The sequence below is a fragment of the Cherax quadricarinatus genome, chromosome 57 (genome assembly GCF_038502225.1).
Source record: "Cherax quadricarinatus isolate ZL_2023a chromosome 57, ASM3850222v1, whole genome shotgun sequence".
NCBI classification, from domain to species: domain Eukaryota; kingdom Metazoa; phylum Arthropoda; class Malacostraca; order Decapoda; family Parastacidae; genus Cherax; species Cherax quadricarinatus.
Window position 1 is genome coordinate 6,435,455 of NC_091348.1, and position 25,004 is coordinate 6,460,458.

Below are 25,004 nucleotides of genomic sequence, written 5' to 3' on the forward strand. Positions count from 1 at the left end.
AAGACTGAAAGGACTAAGTTTATTATTGGTCAAAAGTGAAGCTTTCAACCAATAAATCCACTAGAATGCAAGGCAGGCATGTACTTACAGTAGTGCTGGGAGCTATGAGTCTAGTGATTACTGTTTGGAGCAGAGCCCCACACGTCACCTTTCGGGGGGGGGGGAAGAAGGAGGGGAAGGGATAGCGGGAGCTAGACTGACCCTACCTTAACAAGCAGCCAGCAATCAAATTATCACTTTCTGGTAGGGGGAAAAAGGGGGGGGGGGAATAGCAGGAGCGGGACTTACCCTACCTTAAGAAGTAGCTGGCAATGAAACTATTGTTACTATACACTCCCTCGCTACTCCTATCTATTGAACTTTTCCCTCACACTCCCCCATACCAAGACTTATAGTCAAGGAGTATAAGAAGAATAGGCGAGGAAAAAGTTCTAACATGTGGAAGTCGCGTAAGGCAACAAATCTTCTACTGACTGTCATGACTTAACCAGTCAGAGAAATAACTGGATAAACCATTGATATACACAATATGGAACTTAAAAGCCTGGAGTGCCAATGTCCACCTCAAGAGGCGACTGTTGGTTCCCTTAAAAGTTTCTAGGTATATCAAAGGTTTGTGGTCCGTTTCTGAAATGAATTCTTTTCCCAGCAAATAAAATTTAAGTTTAGAGATATCCCACACAAGGGCCAAACATTCCTTTTCTATGGTGGAGTATCTCGTTTCTGCAGGAAGGAGTTTCTGGCTTAGGAAGCATACAGGGAAGGGAGTACCATCATGGTATTGTAGTAGCACTGCACCTAAGCCAGTATTGGAAGCATCAGTTCTCAAACAAAATGTTTTATTAATATCTGGAATCTTAAGTATAGGGTCTTTCGAGAAGATATTTTTAATCTCATTAAACTTTTCCCGAGCTACGTCGGAAATTTCAAGAGGTTCCTTCACAGACTTTTTAAGGAAGTCGGATAAGATGCCTGTAAGATCAGTAAGGTTCGGGATAAACCGTGCATAAAAATTTACAGAACCAAGAAAGCTACGCATGAGCTTCTTGGTTTTGGGGAATTTAAATTCTAATAAAGCTTTGATCTTACTGGGGAGAGGCTGCAGAGAGTTATTAGAAAGTATCAGTCCAAGATATCTAATCTTGTTATACCCAAGGAAGTATTTCTTTGGCTTGGCAGTGAGGCCATGTGAGCGTAAACTACGCAAAACTGATGTTAATGTTTGGATATGTTTGCCCCACGTGGATGTCATTACGTAAATGTTATCAAAATAAACTGAAACATTTGGCATATTACCCAAGACCTCATCAGTCTAACATAGGTAGCACAAGCAGTTACCAAACAGAAGGGCATAGTTCTATATTGCATCAGTCCTTGGTGTGTAGGAAAAACGATGTACTGCCTAGAAGAAGGATCTATATTGCTTAGAAGAAGGATCTAACATTACTTGATGATATGCCTGCGCAATATCAATCTCTGAAAAGAAGGAAGAGTCATAAAATTTGTGTAGATCGCTATCTATTAAGGGCATAGGCTCAGCATCCCACCGAGTTATAGCATTAAGGCCTCTGAAGTCAATAGCAAGTCTATTAGGTAAGACACATATGCAACAGTTAGGTATCTTTATTATGAAACGTTTCGCCTACACAGTAGGCTTCTTCAGTCAAGTACAGAAAAGTTGATAGAAGCAGAAGATACTTGAAGACGATGTAATCAGTCCATCACCCTTAAAGTTTTGAGATGGTCAGTCCCTCAGTCTGGAGAAGAGCATTGTTCCATAGTATGAAACAATATGGAGATGAAGTGACCGAATGGAGCTTTTTATAGCGCCAAGAGGTGAGACGTAGGCCACTAGGAGAGGTAAGAACTCAAATCCAGCCGCTCTCACTAGTGGAAGTTGTCGAAGTTGATTGCAGGTCTGTACCAAGATACCCTTGTGTTGCAGTGTCTGACAGATTGAGCATTAAAATGGTATAAAATACCGACAGGTTGTTAGGTAAGACATATATGCAACAGTTAGGTATCTTTATTATGAAACGTTTCGCCTACACAGTAGGCTTCTTCAGTCAAGTACAGAAAAGTTGATAGAAGCAGAAGATACTTGAAGACGATGTAATCAGTCCATCACCCTTAAAGTTTTGAGGTGGTCAGTCCCTCAGTCTGGAGAAGAGCATTGTTCCATAGTATGAAACAATATGGAGATGAAGTGACCGAATGGAGCTTTTTATAGCGCCAAGAGGTGAGACGTAGGCCACTAGGAGAGGTAAGAACTCAGATGTTGAAAGGTCAGGTCCCTCTCAAATCCAGCCGCTCTCACTAGTGGAAGTTGTCGAAGTTGATTGCAGGTCTGTACCAAGATACCCTTGTGTTGCAGTGTCTGACAGATTGAACATTAAAATGGTATAAAATACCGACAGGTTGTTAGGTAAGACACATATGCAACAGTTAGGTATCTTTATTATGAAACGTTTCGCCTACACAGTAGGCTTCTTCAGTCAAGTACAGAAAAGTTGATAGAAGCAGAAGATACTTGAAGACGATGTAATCAGTCCATCACCCTTAAAGTTTTGAGGTGGTCAGTCCCTCAGTCTGGAGAAGAGCATTGTTCCATAGTATGAAACAATATGGAGATGAAGTGACCGAATGGAGCTTTTTATAGCGCCAAGAGGTGAGACGTAGGCCACTAGGAGAGGTAAGAACTCAGATGTTGAAAGGTCAGGTCCCTCTCAAATCCAGCCGCTCTCACTAGTGGAAGTTGTCGAAGTTGATTGCAGGTCTGTACCAAGATACCCTTGTGTTGCAGTGTCTGACAGATTGAACATTAAAATGGTATAAAATACCGACAGGTTGTTAGGTAAGACACATATGCAACAGTTAGGTATCTTTATTATGAAACGTTTCGCCTACATAGTAGGCTTCTTCAGTCAAGTACAGAAAAGTTGATAGAAGCAGAAGATACTTGAAGACGATGTAATCAGTCCATCACCCTTAAAGTTTTGAGGTGGTCAGTCCCTCAGTCTGGAGAAGAGCATTGTTCCATAGTATGAAACAATATGGAGATGAAGTGACCGAATGGAGCTTTTTATAGCGCCAAGAGGTGAGACGTAGGCCACTAGGAGAGGTAAGAACTCAGATGTTGAAAGGTCAGGTCCCTCTCAAATCCAGCCGCTCTCACTAGTGGAAGTTGTCGAAGTTGATTGCAGGTCTGTACCAAGATACCCTTGTGTTGCAGTGTCTGACAGATTGAACATTAAAATGGTATAAAATACCGACAGGTTGTTAGGTAAGACACATATGCAACAGTTAGGTATCTTTATTATGAAACGTTTCGCCTACACAGTAGGCTTCTTCAGTCAAGTACAGAAAAGTTGATAGAAGCAGAAGATACTTGAAGACGATGTAATCAGTCCATCACCCTTAAAGTTTTGAGGTGGTCAGTCCCTCAGTCTGGAGAAGAGCATTGTTCCATAGTATGAAACAATATGGAGATGAAGTGACCGCATGGAGCTTTTTATAGCGCCAAGAGGTGAGACGTAGGCCACTAGGAGAGGTAAGAACTCAGATGTTGAAAGGTCAGGTCCCTCTCAAATCCAGCCGCTCTCACTAGTGGAAGTTGTCGAAGTTGATTGCAGGTCTGTACCAAGATACCCTTGTGTTGCAGTGTCTGACAGATTGAACATTAAAATGGTATAAAATACCGACAGGTTGTTAGGTAAGACACATATGCAACAGTTAGGTATCTTTATTATGAAACGTTTCGCCTACACAGTAGGCTTCTTCAGTCAAGTACAGAAAAGTTGATAGAAGCAGAAGATACTTGAAGACGATGTAATCAGTCCATCACCCTTAAAGTTTTGAAGTGGTCAGTCCCTCAGTCTGGAGAAGAGCATTGTTCCATAGTATGAAACAATATGGAGATGAAGTGACCGAATGGAGCTTTTTATAGCGCCAAGAGGTGAGACGTAGGCCACTAGGAGAGGTAAGAACTCAGATGTTGAAAGGTCAGGTCCCTCTCAAATCCATTTTAATGTTCAATCTGTCAGACACTGCAACACAAGGGTATCTTGGTACAGACCTGCAATCAACTTCGACAACTTCCACTAGTGAGAGCGGCTGGATTTGAGAGGGACCTGACCTTTCAACATCTGAGTTCTTACCTCTCTTAGTGGCCTACGTCTCACCTCTTGGCGCTATAAAAAGCTCCATTCGGTCACTTCATCTCCATATTGTTTCATACTATGGAACAACGCTCTTCTCCAGACTGAGGGATTGACCACCTCAAAACTTTAAGGGTGATGGACTGATTACATCGTCTTCAAGTATCTTCTGCTTCTATCAACTTTTCTGTACTTGACTGAAGAAGTCTACTGTGTAGGCGAAACGTTTCATAATAAAGATACCTAACTGTTGCATATGTGTCTTACCTAACAACCTGTCGGTATTTTATACCATTTTATTGTTCAATCTGTCAGACACTGCAACACAAGGGTATCTTGGTACAGACCTGCAATCAACTTCGACAACTTCCACTAGTGAGAGCGGCTGGATTTGAGAGGGACCTGACCTTTCAACATCTGAGTTCTTACCTCTCCTAGTGGCCTACGTCTCACCTCTTGGCGCTATAAAAAGCTCCATTCGGTCACTTCATCTCCATATTGTTTCATACTATGGAACAATGCTCTTCTCCAGACTGAGGGACTGACCACCTCAAAACTTTAAGGGTGATGGACTGATTACATCGTCTTCAAGTATCTTCTGCTTCTATCAACTTTTCTGTACTTGACTGAAGAAGCCTACTGTGTAGGCGAAACGTTTCATAATAAAGATACCTAACTGTTGCATATGTGTCTTACCTAACAACCTGTCGGTATTTTATACCATTTTAATGTTCAGCAAGTCTATATGAATTATCCTCCTTCTTAACCATGACTACTGGTGAACAATATGAAGATACTGAAGGTTCAATGATCTTTAGTTTTAATAATTTGTCTACCTCTCGGTCAAATGCATCCCTAAGGTGAACTGGAACTGGGTATAATTTTCGTTTGATAGCATTGTCTGTCACTAAGTCAATCTTATGGACTACCGTGGAGGTAACACCTGGAATATCAGTAAAGACATCTGAAAAGTTACTCACACATTGAAGTAGTTCATGTCTCTTACGGTCATCCAAAGATTCATTAATATTAATGCTGGTTGCGCCCGAGTGGTCAAGAGTCACCAAGTCATGTAGTTCTTCATCATAGTCTAAGTTAGAGGTGTCAATTACGCACACCTTACATTCTTCAGTTGTTTTATCAAGTTCGTGTGGAAAAACTAAGTCAAAGTTATTAAGGCAGTTAACTGAATTTCTTCGGTAATATTTCTTAAGGATGTTGATATGATAAAGCTTAGGTTTCCCCTCGATTTCTATGAGGTAGTCAACTTTCCCACAAATTTTTAATACTTTATATGGACCTTTCCATGCTACTAATAATTTATTTGACTTGATAGGCAAAAGTACCAGGACTTCATCCCCTACTTTAAAATTTCTCCTCTGACTTTTGGAATCAAAATAGGTTTTGTACTGGTCCATTGACAAGTGTAAGTTTTTCGAAACTATGTCAGAGGTCTCCTCAAGTTTGGAACTAAGGTCAAGGAGAAACTGGTAAGAAGACTGAACCTCAGCATTTACCTCCTCATTAGTCCATAAGTCATGAAGGATGGACAATGGGCCTCTGGCCTGTCTACCATAGAGAAGTTCAAAAGGTGAAAACCCCAGGGAGTCACTGGGAACTTCCCTCATGGCAAACAAAGCACAGGGTAGGTAACGATGCCACTCCTTAGGTTTAAGGGAGCAAAGTTTCCTTAAAACGGACTTGAGAATCAAATGCTGGCACTCAATCCTCCCATTACAGCTGGGATGATAGGGTGTGGTGAAGAGAGGCTTCACTCCCAGAAGTTGGTATAGATGTTGCATTAAATCAGATGTGAATTGTGTCCCATGGTCAGACAAAATTTCTCTACGGATGCCCACTCTGGAGAAGATGAACAAAAGGGCTTCAGTCACCTCTGTAGTAGTTATGGTCTTTAAGGGTACCGCTTCAGGGAAACTCGAAGCATAATCAACTAATGTTAATATATATCTATGTACCCCAGATGAAAGTGGAGATAAAGGACGAACGATGTCAATAGCTACTCTTTCAAAGGGTGCCGTAAAGATAAGCATTTTGACCATAGGTACTTGCCGGGTACCTTGGGAGGATGACAGTTGGCAAACTTTACACGATCTACAATAGGTAGTGACATCTGAGGACATTTTTGGCCAAAAATAGGTTTCCCTAATTTTATTTAAGGTTTTACGATGCGAGAAATGTCCAACCACTGGCAGGTCATGAGCCATTTTAAGAACAGTCTCTCTGCATTGACTTGGAATAACTAAGATGGAATAGTCTATCTCATCTGAATTTAATTTGAATACTGACTTGTACAAGATACCTTTTATATATTCAAATTTATATGAAAAGTTTTTCCTTTGGATAACTTGATTTTGTTTAGCGGCATTATGACAATTCTGAAGAGAAGGGCAATTACGTTGTAAATTGACAAAGGAGTCCTTCGATATATCTAAAGGCTTAAAGTCAAGGAAAATCAAAGGATGGAGAGTAGTAGAAGCCTGGACTTTGGTCTGAGCCCTAGTCAAGACATTTATGGTATCGGAGGCGATATCTTCACTTTCATCTAACAAGTGAACCGGTGATCCTACTACCTCGCTTTCGAGAGTAGCATCACTGGTTTTTAATCCCACATGAATCTCACGAGACATTGTCTCATCTGAACTTTCGAGGGGCTTCTCTGACTCTACAGGAAGAGGATCTGAAAAGCTTATGTTCACCTTTGGTGATGAAAGGTCAACCTCAGAAGGAAGAATGGCACCTTTTACATTACCTATTAGTACGGAGCAAGAAGTGATGGGAGCTAGTACGGCTTCAGACCAACCTGTGAACCATTTAGACCTAATGTCTGTACGGCCCAAGTAGTCTGAAAGTGTAGCAGAGGAATGAGTTTCTTTAAGATTAGGGAACAGCTTATCAGAAATGACTATACATGTGCATCCAGTGTCTTGTAAAATGGTAGATACAATAAGTCCATTAACTGTTCCTGAACAGAAGGGTGCTTGGTCATTACAGTCTTTAAAACATCTTCCAACTTTTTGGACCTTCTTTGAAGGACAATCTGGACGTTTATGTCCCTTAACACCACACAAATGACAAACAGGAATAAAAGAAGTCACTTTGCTTTCCACTAGAGGCTTTGATTTCTTAAGGTCTGATGAACCCTTGCCCTTAGGGTTCGATCCCTTTAGATCTTCATAGGAATTGTGAGCCTCAGCATACAGGTCAGCAGCCTCAGCAACTTCCTCAGCTTTAATCAGGTTACGTTCTCTAATGAATGTTCTTATATGGTGGGGAAGAGCTGTCAGGAACTGGTCAGCAACCATGAAGTCTCTAAGAGATTCATAACTGTGATCAATTCCTGAATTCTCTATCCAAAAGTCGAACAAACGAAAGAGTGTTACCTGCAACTGCTGAAAGTTCTGGCCAGACTGTAAGGTGGCATACCTGAAATCTTTCCTGTAAGAATTAGTGGTTTTTTGATATGCTTTAAGGATTACCTTCTTCAGTAGATTATAATTACATATGATATCCTGCGACAAAGTTGCATAGATATTCAAAGCGGTACCAGAAAATAACATTCCTAACCTGGTAGCCCAGGTGTCAGCAGGCCATTCACAGAGGGTAGCAGTATTTTCGAACCTGATAATGTATTAAGTTATGTCGTCCCCCTCTGTGAAGGGAGGTAAATTAGGTGTTGGAATATGTGCACTAGCTGCATGATGTTCAATTACTCCTTCCTCTAATTGTTGTTGTGTAAAAGTTAACTTTTTATTCTCTAATTCAAGGCGAGATTTTTCGAGCTCGCGATCCTTTTCTCTCTCTATTAACTCATGTTCTCTATCCTTTGCTCTTTCCTCAAGTTCTCTTAATTTAAATTGTTCCTCACGTATCTTAGCTTGTTCCTCACGTATTTTAGCTTGTTCCTCACGTTCTCTAGCTCTTTCCTCACGATCAAGTCTATCACGCTCTTTTTTGTCTTCTCGCTCTCTTTCTAACTATCTTTCTTTGCTTTCTCTTTTAATTCTCTCTCTCTTCTTCTTCTCCTGTCTTTCCCTTTCTGTCTCTCTTCTCTCTCAATTCTCTCTCTTTCAATTCTTTCCTGGATCTTAGCACTAATGAAAAATTCTAAAATTTTCCCTGTAATTCCTAACTTACTTCCAGCATTCATCCAAAACTGGTATTCCTCCATACTTGCAAGAATAACTTAAACTATCAGGGGAAAAATGAAACGGGTCTCAAAGAAAACAGAAGGTTCAATTCCTGCTCCGCTCAAGCGGTAAATAAACCAGAGGGCTCGATCCCTGCTTCAATTAAACAATATGTACTAATGAAAACGAAGGGTTCTGTGCCGGCTCCGAGCAAACAGTAAGTAGATTGGGGTCACTTGACCATCCAATCTTCTCACCAACAAATCAAGAGTGTCCTACGACAGTTCCCTTGATAAAATAAAGAGCTCAATGAAACAAATTGTCACTGGAAAATCTCGGGTCCCTAGAGTCTAATCCTCCAAAGTGTTTCAAGCTCGAACAGAAAGGTGGCAGAATTAAATATTATATCCTGCCTGACTTGACTTACAATAAATTGAGACTATAACAATCACCAAATCTTTTAAATACCTGTACTGTAGTCCTACCATAGAGAATGATTACTCATGGCTGGTGATAACCGTCTGTGGTATGCAGCGTTAATGTTCCAATGGTAGATTCGAGATGGAATTGAATCTTGATTCTGTAGAATTGATCCTGGCAAGGTCGCCACTTGTGAAGGCTTACTCAGCCCTGTAACAACTTCAGACAGTATTACCAAGGCTGGCTCCTCCTCAGGAAAATTAATGAATAGAAAAAGAAACAATAACAGACAAACATAAACACTTTATTATATAGAAAATATAAAATATAAAACACTTAAATATGAAATATTAATCCTACATTAAAGAAAATGAAAAATATAAATGATAACTGAATTCAATGCTAATATAAAACTTGGGTGTCTGGTGTTGGTGACACTGCTTGTTGAAATCGTAGCCGTTGCCGATGATGGGGGGGGGGTCGCAGGTGTTGATGACAACCCACCGGCTCGTTCTTCACAGATTTTCTAGCCGTCAGTAATCCATCCAGATGACAGGAAAGCAGGTTTTTTTTCCACTGCAATGATGAGGGGTTATATACTGCTACTTACATACACAAACAGGTAAGTGGATCAAAAATTTGGGACGTCTCAGAACGTTAGTACATCTCCTTCAATTCTACTCGTTGATTGGCAGGTGACCCTCTCTGTCATCCAAGCTGGAAAGATAGACAGGTTACCCACTGCTTAAGAAATCACTCACCATGATAAGTACAATACCCAAAAGATGTGGTGATTATTACAACAGTCAACTTAGAGCAAGACTGAAAGGACTAAGTTTATTATTGGTCAAAAGTGAAGCTTTCAACCAATAAATCCACTAGAATACAAGGCAGGCATGTACTTACAGTAGTGCTGGGAGCTGTGAGTCTAGTGAGTACTGTTTGGACCGGAGCCCCACACGTCACCTTTCGGGAGGGGGGGGAAGAAAGAGGGGAAGGGATAGCGGGAGCTAGACTGACCCTACCTTAACAAGCAGCCGGCAATCAAACTATCACTTTCGGGGAGGGGGAAAAAGGGGGGGGGGGAATAGCGGGAGCGGGACTTACCCAACCTTAACAAGTAGCCGGCAACGAAACTATTGTTACTATACACTCCCTCGCTACTCCTATCTATTGAACTTTTCCCTCACAATTCAACTTGTTTGCTTCTTAACGTGGCTTATGAAAAGACGGTCTCCAAATTTACTTCTTGGTAAGGAAAATGTTTCATTGAGTCGCAATGAACGAGAGAACAAGTTGCATTGTAGTTAGCGAGTCACAGCTTGGCACAACTTGCTGAGAGCTCATCCAAGGTGCACTTACACTTGTAAAATTCCTCGTCCAAATGATCCTACATTTCCTTCACGCTTGTGACCTTATCACCCATGCAGGAGAACAGGCCACATGACCCAGGTCCTCACCTCATCACCCATACAGGAGCACAGGCCACACATCCCAGGTTCTCACCTCACCCTTCGCCTGACCAGACTATAAGGTGTATATTACCAAATCCTACAAGAATTACGTACCCAGCAGAGCTATGTGTTTTATCGTGATCCGAGGACATACGTCGCCCTAACCACTTAACCAGCGATCCTTCAAAGACCATGCACCGAGCAGAGCTAGGTGTTGTTCCTGATCTGAGGACATTCGTAATTAAGGGGGCTGCAGTTTGGTAAATATTTATTGGTTTCATTACTCTATGAACTGCTTGTGTAGACTGGTATTCAAACTGGAGATGGTTGAAATTATCCTTGAGCTTACCACTACCACGAATATCCTCAGATCATGAGCAACACCTAGCTCCGTCGAGTGCTAGATCTTTGAAGGATCGCTGGTTAAGTGGTTAAGGCGATGTAAATGCTGTTTCGTCTCTTGAGGCGGGAAAATGTGTCACATGATCTAATCCCGGCTGGCTGCAGTTTGGTATATATATACATACATATATATATATATATATATATATATATATATATATATATATATATATATATATATATATATAGTAGTAGGTTGGTAGACAGCAACCACCCAGGGAAGTACTACCGTCCTGCCAGATGACTGTGAAACAAAAACCTGTAACTGTTTTGCATGATGGTAGGATTGCTGGTTTCTTTTTCTGTCTCATAAACACGCTAAGATAACAGGGATATCTTGCTACTCCTACTTACACTTTGGTCACACTTCACAGACACGCACATGCATATATATATATACATACATCTAGGTTTTTCTCCTTTTTCTAAATAGCTCTTGTTCTTTTTTATTTCTTCTATTGTCCATGGGGAAGTGGAAAAGAATCTTTCCTCCGTAAGCCATGCGTGTCATATGAGGCGACTAAAATGCCGGGAGCAATGGGCTAGTAACCCCTTCTCCTGTATACAATTACTAAAAAAGAGAAGAAGAAAAACTTTATAAAACTGGGTTGCTTAAATGTGCGTGGATGTAGTGCGGATGACAAGAAACAGATGATTGCTGATGTTATGAATGAAAAGAAGTTGGATGTCCTGGCCCTAAGCGAAACAAAGCTGAAGGGGGTAGGAGAGTTTCAGTGGGGGGAAATAAATGGGATTAAATCTGGAGTATCTGAGAGAGTTAGAGCAAAGGAAGGGGTAGCAGTAATGTTAATGATCAGTTATGGAAGGAGAAAAGAGAATATGAATGTGTAAATTCAAGAATTATGTGGATTAAAGTAAAGGTTGGATGCGAGAAGTGGGTCATAATAAGCGTGTATGCACCTGGAGAAGAGAGGAATGCAGAGGAGAGAGAGAGATTTTGGGAGATGTTAAGTGAATGTATAGGAGCCTTTGAACCAAGTGAGAGAGTAATTGTGGTAGGGGACTTGAATGCTAAAGTAGGAGAAACTTTTAGAGAGGGTGTGGTAGGTAAGTTTGGGGTGCCAGGTGTAAATGATAATGGGAGCCCTTTGATTGAACTTTGTATAGAAAGGGGTTTAGTTATAGGTAATACATATTTTAAGAAAAAGAGGATAAATAAGTATACACGATATGATGTAGGGCGAAATGACAGTAGTTTGTTGGATTATGTATTGGTAGATAAAAGACTGTTGAGTAGACTTCAGGATGTACATGTTTATAGAGGGGCCACAGATATATCAGATCACTTTCTAGTTGTAGCTACACTGAGAGTAAAAGGTAGATGGGATACAAGGAGAATAGAAGCATCAGGGAAGAGAGAGGTGAAGGTTTATAAACTAAAAGAGGAGGCAGTTAGGGTAAGATATAAACAGCTATTGGAGGATAGATGGGCTAATGAGAGCATAGGCAATGGGGTCGAAGAGGTATGGGGTAGGTTTAAAAATGTAGTGTTAGAGTGTTCAGCAGAAGTTTGTGGTTACAGGAAAGTGGGTGCAGGAGGGAAGAGGAGCGATTGGTGGAATGATGATGTAAAGAGAGTAGTAAGGGAGAAAAAGTTAGCATATGAGAAGTTTTTACAAAGTAGAAGTGATGCAAGGAGGGAAGAGTATATGGAGAAAAAGAGAGAAGTTAAGAGAGTGGTGAAGCAATGTAAAAAGAGAGCAAATGAGAGAGTGGGTGAGATGTTATCAACAAATTTTGTTGAAAATAAGAAAAAGTTTTGGAGTGAGATTAACAAGTTAAGAAAGCCTAGAGAACAAATGGATTTGTCAGTTAAAAATAGGAGAGGAGAGTTATTAAATGGAGAGTTAGAGGTATTGGGAAGATGGAGGGAATATTTTGAGGAATTGTTAAATGTTGATTTCGTGTATAGGACAAGGAGGAATAACATCTTGTAGGAGTGAGGAAGAGCCAGTTGTGAGTGTGGGGGAAGTTCGTGAGGCAGTAGGTAAAATGAAAGGGGGTAAGGCAGCCGGGATTGATGGGATAAAGATAGAAATGTTAAAAGCAGGTGGGGATATAGTTTTGGAGTGGTTGGTGCAATTATTTAATAAATGTATGGAAGAGGGTAAGGTACCTAGGGATTGGCAGAGAGCATGCATAGTTCCTTTGTATAAAGGCAAAGGGGATAAAAGAGAGTGCAAAAATTATAGGGGGATAAGTCTGTTGAGTGTACCTGGTAAAGTGTATGGTAGAGTTATAATTGAAAGAATTAAGAGTAAGACGGAGAATAGGATAGCAGATGAACAAGGAGGCTTTAGGAAAGGTAGGGGGTGTGTGGACCAGGTGTTTACAGTGAAACATATAAGTGAACAGTATTTAGATAAGGCTAAAGAGGTCTTTGTGGCATTTATGGATTTGGAAAAGGCGTATGACAGGGTGGATAGGGGGGCAATGTGGCAGATGTTGCAAGTGTATGGTGTAGGAGGTAGGTTACTGAAAGCAGTGAAGAGTTTTTACGAGGATAGTGAGGCTCAAGTTAGAGTATGTAGGAAAGAGGGAAATTTTTTTCCCAGTAAAAGTAGGCCTTAGACAAGGATGTGTGATGTCACCGTGGTTGTTTAATATATTTATAGATGGGGTTGTAAGAGAAGTAAATGCGAGGGTCTTGGCAAGAGGCGTGGAGTTAAAAGATAAAGAATCACACACAAAGTGGGAGTTGTCACAGCTGCTCTTTGCTGATGACACTGTGCTCTTGGGAGATTCTGAAGAGAAGTTGCAGAGATTGGTGGATGAATTTGGTAGGGTGTGCAAAAGAAGAAAATTAAAGGTGAATACAGGAAAGAGTAAGGTTATGAGGATAACAAAAAGATTAGGTGATGAAAGATTGAATATCAGATTGGAGGGAGAGAGTATGGAGGAGGTGAACGTATTCAGATATTTGGGAGTGGACGTGTCAGCGGATGGGTCTATGAAAGATGAGGTGAATCATAGAATTGATGAGGGAAAAAGAGTGAGTGGTGCACTTAGGAGTCTGTGGAGACAAAGAACTTTGTCCTTGGAGGCAAAGAGGGGAATGTATGAGAGTATAGGTTTACCAACGCTCTTATATGGGTGTGAAGCGTGGGTGATGAATGTTGCAGCGAGGAGAAGGCTGGAGGCAGTGGAGATGTCATGTCTGAGGGCAATGTGTGGTGTGAATATAATGCAGAGAATTCGTAGTTTGGAAGTTAGGAGGAGGTGCGGGATTACCAAAACTGTTGTCCAGAGGGCTGAGGAAGGGTTGTTGAGGTGGTTCGGACATGTAGAGAGAATGGAGCGAAACAGAATGACTTCAAGAGTGTATCAGTCTGTAGTGGAAGGAAGGCGGGGTAGGGGTCGGCCTAGGAAGGGTTGGAGGGAGGGGGTAAAGGAGGTTTTGTGTGCGAGGGGCTTGGACTTCCAGCAGGCATGCGTGAGCGTGTTTGATAGGAGTGAATGGAGACAAATGGTTTTTAATACTTGACGTGCTGTTGGAGTGTGAGCAAAGTAACATTTATGAAGGGATTCAGGGAAACCGGCAGGCCGGACTTGAGTCCTGGAGATGGGAAGTACAGTGCCTGCACTCTGAAGGAGGGGTGTTAATGTTGCAGTTTAAAAACTGTAGTGTAAAGCACCCTTCTGGCAAGACAGTGATGGAGTGAATGATGGTGAAAGTTTTTCTTTTTCGGGCCACCCTGCCTTGGTTGGAATCGGCCGGTGTGATAATAAATATATATATATATATATATATATATATATATATATATATATATATATATATAATATATATATATATATATATTATATAATATATATGTCGTGCCGAATATGTAAAACTGGTCAATTAGCAAGAACTCATTTAAAATTAAGTCCTTTCTAAAATTTTCTCTTATACGTATAAAAATATATTTTTTTCATTAATATTGATGTAAAAAAATTTAATTTTGCACCAAAAGGAACTTAGAAAACTTACCTAACCTTATTATAACAAGAACAATTTATTTTAGCCTAACCCGACTAATATTATTTTAGATTTGTTTACAGTAATTTAATACAAAACAAACACAGTGAAATATATTTTTTTCGTTAGGTTCAAAATGATTTTGGCGAAATTATTGCATACACAAATTTTCACTTGTCCTATATGGCAAGATGAGCGTTGCTATTTAAGCCAAGATCGCAAGTTCTGTCTATTCGGCACGACACACACACACACACACACACACACACACACACACACACACACACACACACACACACACACACACACATATATATATATATATACATATATGTATATATATATATATATATATATATATATATATATATATATATATATATGTCGTGCGAATAGGCAGAACTTGCGATCTTGGCTTAAATAGCAACGCTCATCTTGCCATATAGGACAAACGAAAATTTGTGTATGCAATAATTTCGCCAAAATCTTTCTGAGCCTAACGAAAAAAATATATTTCACTGTGTTTGTTTAGTATTAAATTATTGTAAACAAATCTAAAATATATTTAGTTCGGTTAGGCTAAAATAAATTGTTCTTGTTATAACAAGGTTAGGAAAGTTTTCTAAGTTACTTTTGGAGCAAAATTAAAAATTTTTACTTTAACATTAATGAAAAAAATATATCTTTAAACGTATGAGAGAAACTTTTAGAAAGGACTTAATTTTAAATGAGTTCTTGCTAATTGACCAGTTTTACCAATTCGGCACGACATATATATATATATATATATATATATATATATATATATATATATATATATATATATATATATATATATATATATATATATATATATATATATACTAGCCATTTTAGCATTTTAGTCGCCTCTTACAACACTCATGGCTTACGGAGGAAGAATTCTTTTCCACTTCCCCATGGAGATAAGAGGAAATAAACAAGAACAAGAACTAGAAAGAAAATAGAAGAAAACCCAAAGGGGTGTGTATATACATGTTTGTACATGCATGTGTGGCGTGACCTAAGTGTAATTAGAAGTAGCAAGACGTACCTGAAATCTTGCATGTTTATGAGACAGTAAAAAGACACCAGGAATCCTACCATCATGTAAAGCAATTTCAGGTTTCCGTTTTACACTTACTTGGCAGGACGGTAGTACCTCCCTGGGCAGTTGCTGTCTACCAACCTACTACCTAGATATATATATATATATATTTATATATATATATATATATATATATATATATATATATATATATATATATATATATATATATATATATGCATACATACATACATACATACATACACCGTATATTCCAAGTGGAGCCACGATGGCTGCCATCCGTACCATACAGTAATGGCTGCAGACATAAGACACATTCGTCTTCCCAACATCCTCTACATTAGACATGTGAAGGAAAGTAAACTTCGTAACATTTATAGTTTCATAATACATACATTTATTTTGGGTCAGATTCAGAGAACATTAACCAAACATTTTACCATGTACTATATTGGGTTATTCTAAGTTACTCCACAAAATAAATGTTAAAATTCAAACCTGTTTTTTGAATCTAAATAAAAGTTTGTTGAATGAGAGTCAACACAGGTAAGGAGTTTCTTGAGGAAATGGTATGGTGATACCGACAAGATGTGGAGTTTCTTGCCACTGAGCCAGAAGTATGACTGATACCCACAGAAGAAAATAGTTTTACAAACGATGAATAAATAAAAACACCATGGTTTTTGTACACGATATATGACGATCAATGTATAATTATCAGGGCAAACAAATCTCGGGGGTATAATCCCCAAGAAGTTTATTTTCTTGGGTATATTTACCAAGAGGTGTGTAACTGTCGTTATGTTTACTAAGCAGTGTGTATATTCCTCCAGGTAACTTACACTAAGAAGTAGTTTAAGATATTTATGTGTTGCAGGTCTCCTACACCTGACGACTCTCTGGGTTTCACCTGGTCACCTACCACACCATCCGCCCCTTACCACCTGAACCTCAACTCTAAGCCCTCAATGGTTCCGGACTCGCACTCTGAGGTGAGTTTTTCACGCCCACCAAACCAGTAACCCACGCCAACAGGTGAGCTTCCCACGCCCACCAAACCAGTAACCCATGCTAACAGGTGAGCTTCCCACGCCCACCAAGTGAGTTTTGCAGACAAAGGAAAGAAAGACATTAATAAAAATTATCCAGATTAGATGGCAGAACAACTAGTTAAGATCACAGGACAAAACCACGACTGGTAATTTAGAAGATCAAACTAACTGCATAAGAAAAAAGATACATAGCAGTTAACAGGAATTTGGGAGGCGAATTGAATAGGACATTAAAGGTAACTTCGAAGTCATTGATTTTTCATATATATCTGGGTTGAAAAAAAGGTAAAAAACAACGGTAAGATCATTAACTAGCGATAATGGAAGAGTAAGAAGCAACGAAATTATTTCTTCAATATTCGACACAAGTTTTCAGTTCTGTATTTACAGACGAACACAACACTAACATTCTCAGGCTGCAAAACCTGTTTTAAGGGAATCAACAATATATGCTATATGATAATAATAATAATAATAATAATAATATCTTTACTACAAGTACATGTACAAGTTATACAGTCGTAGCTGTCATCAGTGACATACTACTATATAGAAAGCCCCTTGTTATGCAGAGCATTTCGGGCAAATTAGGTCAGTTTTGTCCCAGGATGCGACCCACACCAGTCGACTAACACCCAGGTACCCATTTTAATGATGCGTGAACATAGACAACCAGTGTAAGGAAACACGTCCGATGTTTCCACCCCTTCGCCGGGAATCGAACCCGGACACTGACCGTGTGAAGCGAGAGCTTTTCCCACCAAGCTCGGCAACTTAAAATAACTAGAGAAAGCTTAATATTAACAAATCAAATAAGTGAAAGAGCTGTGTAACAGAAATATAACAAAAACTGTAGATCCAAATTGTGTTCTTATAAATAGTATTATTCATAGAAAGATTAGACGATGGCAAGGTGTCAAAAACTGAAATATGGCAGTGTTTTCCCAATATTCGAAAAGGGAAGAAATAGGACGTGAGCTCTGAATCATTCCACCAGCTTATTATAAATATTGTGTAAAACAAATGTAAAATTAGTAGGGAGAAGATTGTGAAATTTCTGGAAGATATTATAATAACTGGAACTAAATATGGTTTTCGTAACAAAAGATGATACCTTAAATTTAACCGAATTTTTCAGTTATAATTACAAAAGCTGGGAGAAAAAAGCCCAAACTAGATTTCAAGAAAGTCTTCGATTAGGCACTACATTAAAGAATGCTGGGTAAAATAATGGCAGGCAGTAACAGCCAGGTTGATCAGGCCCTGATCCACCGTGAGGCCTGGTCATGGACCGGGCCGCGGGGGTGTTGACCCTTGAAACACTCTACAGGTATACCCCAGGTATAATAAACAAGACAAACGTCATGCCTGGTATGACTGGCTCACCAACAGGAAACACTGAGTGATACCGAGCAGAAACATGTCCGAGGAGCTAGATGTTAAAAGTTGAGATCTTCAGGTCCATAACACAATAGTTTTCACAATATTCAAATGTTTATAAACAAACTAGCCGAAGAGAAGAACTATGAAGCAATCATATGAAATGAACTTACGTATACTAAATAATGTCTGTGAGAACAGCAAGCCAACAGAACGGTCGGTTGCATACACAGTAATTTAAAATATAAATTACCAGACCTCATATGCTCTCTAGTTTCGGTTCCTAAATTACAAAAGAGACTAAGGTATACAGAGGTTGTAGAAAAAGAGAGCAAAACTTCATTATCATTAAGTACCTCTCAAGGAAGGTTCCTTGATGTTGGTGAGGGGCTCTTGATTTAGGGAATTGGATCTGTGCTCCAGTTCCCCGAATTAAGCCTGAATGCCTTCCACATCCCCCCCTGGCGCTGTATAATCCTCCGGGTTTATCGCTTACCTCTTGATTATAATAATAATATTAAGTAATAAGTTACATGAAGAGATACTGTAGCTGCAGATTACTGATATAAACTATCTGGTAAAGCTGTTAGCAGTGAACCAGTAATCCTTGATAACTGGCTCGAGACTTGCCCTGTTTATATCACATTCTAGGAACTCTGCAGAGGCTTTGTGTGGCCGATGAATCCCTGACCTTAGTTCAGGAACTACCTCAGGTTAACCATGGACCAAACAGGACATAGTTCTGGTTGAAGCAGAAGCAGTGCTGTTAGAATTAGTGGCTATAATAAGTATGTGACAACTGTGGTCTCATCTCTCTTATTAATATCTATGCATTTTTCCTACATGTCATGATCTTTATTCGACCAATTTGATAAGCCAGCAGGTGTGGCCAGGGAGTGAAGAATGGGAAGAGAGCCTTCTGCTCTGTAATCAAAATTTCAGTTATGTAGACAGACTTGGAGGTCACTAGACTATAAGCCACAGTACAGGTGGGATTTGAACCCATGGCAAGTGAGTCCTAAAACTCCAGGTCGAGTGACTTACGCACTGGCCTGGAGTTTTAAGATTCATTTACCATGGGTTCAAATCCCACCCATTCCGTGGTTTGTTTGCACTCGTGTTATTACAACTTCGCGAGTCACTCTCTGGATTATAGTTAGTTCTTCAAAGCAGATAACTTTGACATAGACCGTGGGGGTCTCTTTGTTTTCCTTAGCCATGCAAGACATTACACCATCACAGAGTATGCAGCGCCAGCACAGAGTCCACATCTGGTCCACAAACTAAATATTGTGGAAAGAATAATGTGACAAGTAGCAGAGATAACACTAGATTATAGAAAAACTGTAGAAGACTTGGTAGAGGGGAGGGAAAAACTTATTCAGATTTCTGGAAAACAGGTTCAAGAAGACATAGATGGAAGTTAAAGAGGTATTTGAAACATGGTTGTCAGGTAATATTTCCTCAGCCTAATAATGGCTAATGTTTCAATGGTAATAAGATGCTTAAATGTTTTTTTTTTTTTTTCAGAAAATAACTTCATATTGTAGCGTGTTCATTAGCTTTATGAAGAAATTGTAATATATATAAATTCCTGTAATAATTTTTTTCGTGATGTAATTATGCCAGGTGAGGACTGATAAAGACCCATTGTGACTATTGTAATCATTTTTTTGTTTTTGCGTTACTTCTGACATAATGAACATGGAGTGCACAATAAACTAGCCACTCAGACTACACATGAGCATCAGTCGTTTTCTCTTTCAGTTCATTCCACTTTTTGACCATTCTAAGGGTTGTGCCTTAGAATGGTCAAAAAGTGGAATAAACTGGAAAAGAAAAACGGTTGAAGCGCATGTGTGAACATATAGAACAGGACCCACAATGATAACAGTGGGTGAACACTAACTAGTATGGTCATGAGAGTGCTCTGGGAGAGTACAGGATGAGTTTTGGTCAGTTAAAATGAAAAACACAAGTTGAGAGTCGACCCCAGCAACTACATCTTTGCTAGTGTAATAATATTACACAAGTTGAGCACTAACATATTATACCTCTTCTACTACTCAGTTATAGTGTTTGTTCTCCCTCTCACAGATGATGAAATTCTGGACGTCACTTCCCACTAAGGAGAACCTCATACTGTACCCAGAGAGAGAAGTCACACCCGAAATGGAGGAGAAAGAGACAAGAGAGGAACTGTAGCAAGTGACAAAATCATCTAAGCTGAAACTTAACACCTAAAATGTTTATTTGGAGGGGTATTATTATTAATAATAATTATCTATTATTATATTATTATTTTTTATAAGCGCTAAACGCATGTGGAGCATACACCGAAAGGTGACTTAGATAAAACCAAATTTGATCCAGGTAAGAAGTTAGGTCCACTTCCGTGGATATAGAGGCCACCGGCATCAAGGCATGTTCCTATACGAGGCAGTGAACATTATTTGTTGTCTGTGGTGAAGAATCCTTGATTAGTACCGAAATATACACATCCCTTCTACGTCTTGTTTTAATTTATCCTTGTGATATTTACTTGTCTACTGACCAGTGCTTTTGATATATACCATAATACATATCTAATACATATATGTATAACTTCACAGCACTAACCAAGGAGTCGAACCCATGCTGTTTTGGCCCGCCTAATCGTGAGAGAAAGCGCATGACGCTTTAGATCACTAGACCAGTGTGGTCTAGTGATCTAAAGCGTCATGCGTTTTCTCTCACCATGAGGCGGGCCAAAACAGCATGGGTTCGACTCCTTGGCTAGTGCAGTGTTTTTTTTGATCAATGCCACTTGTTCTGTGAGTACAATATATATATATATATATATATATATATATATATATATATATATATATATATATATATATATATATATATATATATATATATATATATATATATATGCAATAAGATCACAGTAAACAGGTGATTTCAGAATATGCAAAATAACCACTGTGAAAAACTAGTGAAATTCCAAGCACTTTTCGTAACTACGCACAAGGGTCTAGGCCCTTTATATGCGTTCCTTTCATGCATTACTTTTATTGTTCCTTGATAATGTGAGTAGTCACGGAAGCGCTTGGAATTTCACTATTATTTCACAGTGGTTGTTTTGCACACACACACACATCTCAGTAGTAGTAACCAGTTACCAGTAACCACTGTGCCAGTTGACTCACGACCAACCGTCTCTGCCTGAGTCACTGTCTATTCATATTGAGCTGACCTTGCATTATTCAAAGACCCTCTCACATATGGGTACGGGCGGCCAGTCAGTCAGTGTTACGAGAGGAGCGAGTGAGATAGGTACGGCTGTAAGGGCACAACCCACATTATCTGTAATTATATGTACTACCAGCCTACGTGAGTATTTCTTACCTAATCCACGTGTCCAACTCCCACATGATAAATGGTGACAGCGGTGTGGAGCGTGGATTTACGTTTTTAAGGGTAATTCAAGACGTTAGAAGGCTGTTTGTGAGTAGCGGCAGGGTCAAAGGTGAACCGTCACCCACCAGCACTACCCTCACGCACCACCTCCAGCCTGCGAGCCTGTTGCAGCCGTTTCAAGCTTCCTGGCTTAGTTCGTGTGCTGATTGCTTCAATCTCCGAGGGGTTGACCCGGATTTTGCAATTAAGCCAGTCAGTAAGCCAGACTGTGGAAGTGAACGCCAGTCAGCCTATCATCCAGCCTGTCTCCTGTCATCCAACTGCTCCTCCGTGCTTTGTGCATCGTTACACGTCTCCCAGCCAGCCATTCTCGTGGGGTAAGCCAGTCAGCCAACCCAGCTTCTAACCCAGCTGAGAGAGAGAAGTAAGCCACGCAGTAAGAAGTAAGCCAAGTTCCTCTGAAGTATTGTCTATATCGCTTTGTGCTCCCTGTTGGATGCTAAGAGTGGTTTTCACCATTCCTGTGGCATAGAGTGGCTTATCAAGCCACCTTCGTGGGTAGAGTGGGGTGCGCGGCAGTGCCCCAGCGAGAGTCTCACCCACCATACTCTCTCCCTCCACACACTATCCACCCACCACCAGACACCCACCTCATCTACCTGTGGTTGTTTGCACCCTTGTACCGGGTCCTACTACTGCTTTGGCTCACATAATTGGTCGAGAGATTGTAGGTGAGTGCCACCGATAAAATCCAATTATGGGAGTTCACCGAGTGAGCGCATTTCTTCCGACAACAGTGAGTATAGGAGGTGTCAGTCACCGCGCAGGACAACCTATAACCTACCCTCATCACCAGTAATCACCCGACTACTACAGACTTCAGTGATAATTTTCTGTTTAGAGACATTTTTCTTGCATTTAAAGACATTTGCGTGTGTGAGACATTTATAGTAAATTGCTTGTGTACTCTAAACCTTGTGTTTTCAGTGTAAACGCAGTATTTCTTTGACTCATTATTTTTATAATATTTTTCAGTGTTTTCACTTATCTTATATTTTTTTTATCTGTGTTTTTTTTCTTTATGCTACTCCTGTCTCTAGTAAGTATTATTGTGTAGTGTACCAGTCAGTCACTCTGTGTGAAGTGATTCATTTTTTTATTGTATTCTTTCCGCGTTGTATTCTCCAGTAATTGTCATTGTATTTCATGCAGTGATATTCACCCCAGTATACTAAATTATCCATTTATTTCTATGTGTGTCTTTTTTCGTATGCCAGCAGTGTCTCATTCCTCTAATTTTTTCGCAGACTGTGTACCATTATTTTTGCCAGCAAATTTTTGTCGTATCAGTCACAGCAAGATTTTGTTGTAAGAATATACTCATAATATTGTGTGCCCTGCCACTGTAAGTGTTAATTTACCCGTTTTGTTCCTTTGTTTTATTTTATTCATATTTTTATATTTCTTTGAACAAATTCACTCTTGATGCAATTTCAATTACTTTTAACGTAAAGTGTTTTCCTTACTCTGTTTGAGTAAATTGTTTTGTCTAATTTACAATTAAGAGTTAAAGTGTTCAATCAGTTTTTTTTTCTTCATATTTTAATTTCATTATTTAACCTGAGTTTTCCCAGTGACACTTTATTACTGCAGTGATTATTTCTACACTTTATTTTGTTGCACTTGTTCTGCAGTGAATTATTTTCTTTTATTGATATTTTTATGAATTATATTTTAATTTTGTCTATGCATTCTTAGAAAATACTTAAATTTCCCAGTTAACAATTTAATAATTTTATTTTATACTTTTACATTGATTTAAAATTTAATTAATTAATTTCTTTATTAGCAAGAGTAAAGACAGCTCATTTTGCATTTAATTCAGTCTCCAGTAATATTTTTACTTGTATATTTCAATGTAAATTTTTTTATTTTGGCCAATAGTCCTTTAAATTGAGTTGTCCTTTCTCTTGCAAGTGTATCTTAGACATTTTTTTTTATTCCTTCTGCAGAATTCGTTGCATATCTTTTATTTCAATTCTAGAATTTTATATCATTTTTATTGTTCATTATTTTTGCCTTATTTGTTCTCGTGCTACTTTGCCTATGTCTCACATACCGTCAAGTGATACTTTAGTGAATGTCGACACTCAGACCTCTCAGGCTATTGCTGCTCCTGTCATCAGTCCTCACATTCCCCTGACTGAAAGACATTACCTAGCCCTCGAACAATGTGTTTGTTCTCACAGCTTGTATCTGAGATTTGTTAAAGTGCTGCGAAATGTGAAGTTCAGATTAAGTTCCTATAGATCCGTGAATTACTTATTAACGTAGCCGAGCGGTCAGGCACTAGTAATACTGTCACTCCTGTCTGGACTCCAGCCACAATATCATGCACGCACGATAGTGCTCTACTATCCTTGCGATGGCGACTTGTTCAAGTATTCGTTCCTTCCCAGGGGACGCTTTGAGAAGAACTTTACTTGCAACGAGTTATGCCATCTCTTGCTGATGCCACAAGCCGTGCAGAAAGACGTTTCTGTGGCTAGTGTGCTCACTTGAGTGTTGTTGTTGTCCTGTGTTTCAGATTGTGATCCCATCCTAGTTGACAGTAATCAGTGCATTGTAAGAAGTTATTTCTCGAGTAACTTCCACGTTGTTAAAGTTTGTAAGTGTAGTTTCTTTATAGTTGATACCTCGTGTCACTGTGTGCGACTCAGAATATCAGCATTGTTCACCGTGTTCATTTCTTTTCTCCTGTGCTTGCAGTTTGAGATAGTAGATTCGTTCTTCCTTGCTCATATTGCGTGTTATAGCGTTAATTTTTCAACTGGGGGGAGTCATCCACTCCACCGAGTTTGTTCATTCCTCCAGTAAGAAAGAACAGATCCCATGTGGTCTGGTGTGATTCGATTCCTGCTCCAGGAAGATCTTATTCTGACTGTGAAGCCACCAGCACCCATCAGTGACTTTGTCATGAACCAAGAATTACTGTATCGAACAGCTGAGTTGGGTACTCCTAGCAGAAGAGTATACCAGTTAGTAATTCCACAGTCACTAGTGAATGTAGCCTTACAGCTAGTTCACGATGTACCAGGTGTTGCACACCCTGGTATGGATCGTTCAGTAAAACAAGCCAGATTGAAATACTTTTGGCCTCGTATGGCAACTGATATTTCTGAGTATGTTAAGAAATGTAGTGTCTGCATGCAACATAAAGGCAATGCTAATGGTCCTAATCCAATCCAAGTGTATCCAACTACTAGCGAACCGTGGGAAAGAGTTGCGCTAGATTTGTTAACTAATTTCCAATGTTCCCTCCAAGGCAACAAACATCTGTGTGTTATGGTAGACCATTTCACCAGATATTGTGAGTTCCTATTGCAGATAAGACTGCCGAGACAGTAGCTAAAGCGTTTAAAGAACGCATTATCTGCAGGCATACCACCCCTAAGTCACTAGTAACAGATAATGGAGGTGAATTCTGTAATGAGATTCTTGAAAATTTGTGTACCTT

General features: G+C 39.5%; 1 protein-coding gene across 1 annotated transcript in view; it reads left to right on the top strand.

The window, feature by feature from the left end:
• Positions 1 to 20,591, top strand: part of LOC128693472 (juvenile hormone esterase-like) — a 119,271-nt gene extending 98,680 nt beyond the window's left edge. Inside the window, exons 11-12 of the mRNA XM_070097318.1 lie at positions 16,528 to 16,642; positions 20,180 to 20,591. Of these exons, the coding sequence (XP_069953419.1) occupies positions 16,528 to 16,642; positions 20,180 to 20,287 (223 nt within the window). The 3' untranslated portion in view covers positions 20,288 to 20,591. The remainder of the gene's footprint in view (positions 1 to 16,527; positions 16,643 to 20,179) is intronic.
• Positions 20,592 to 25,004: the final 4,413 nt, after the last annotated feature.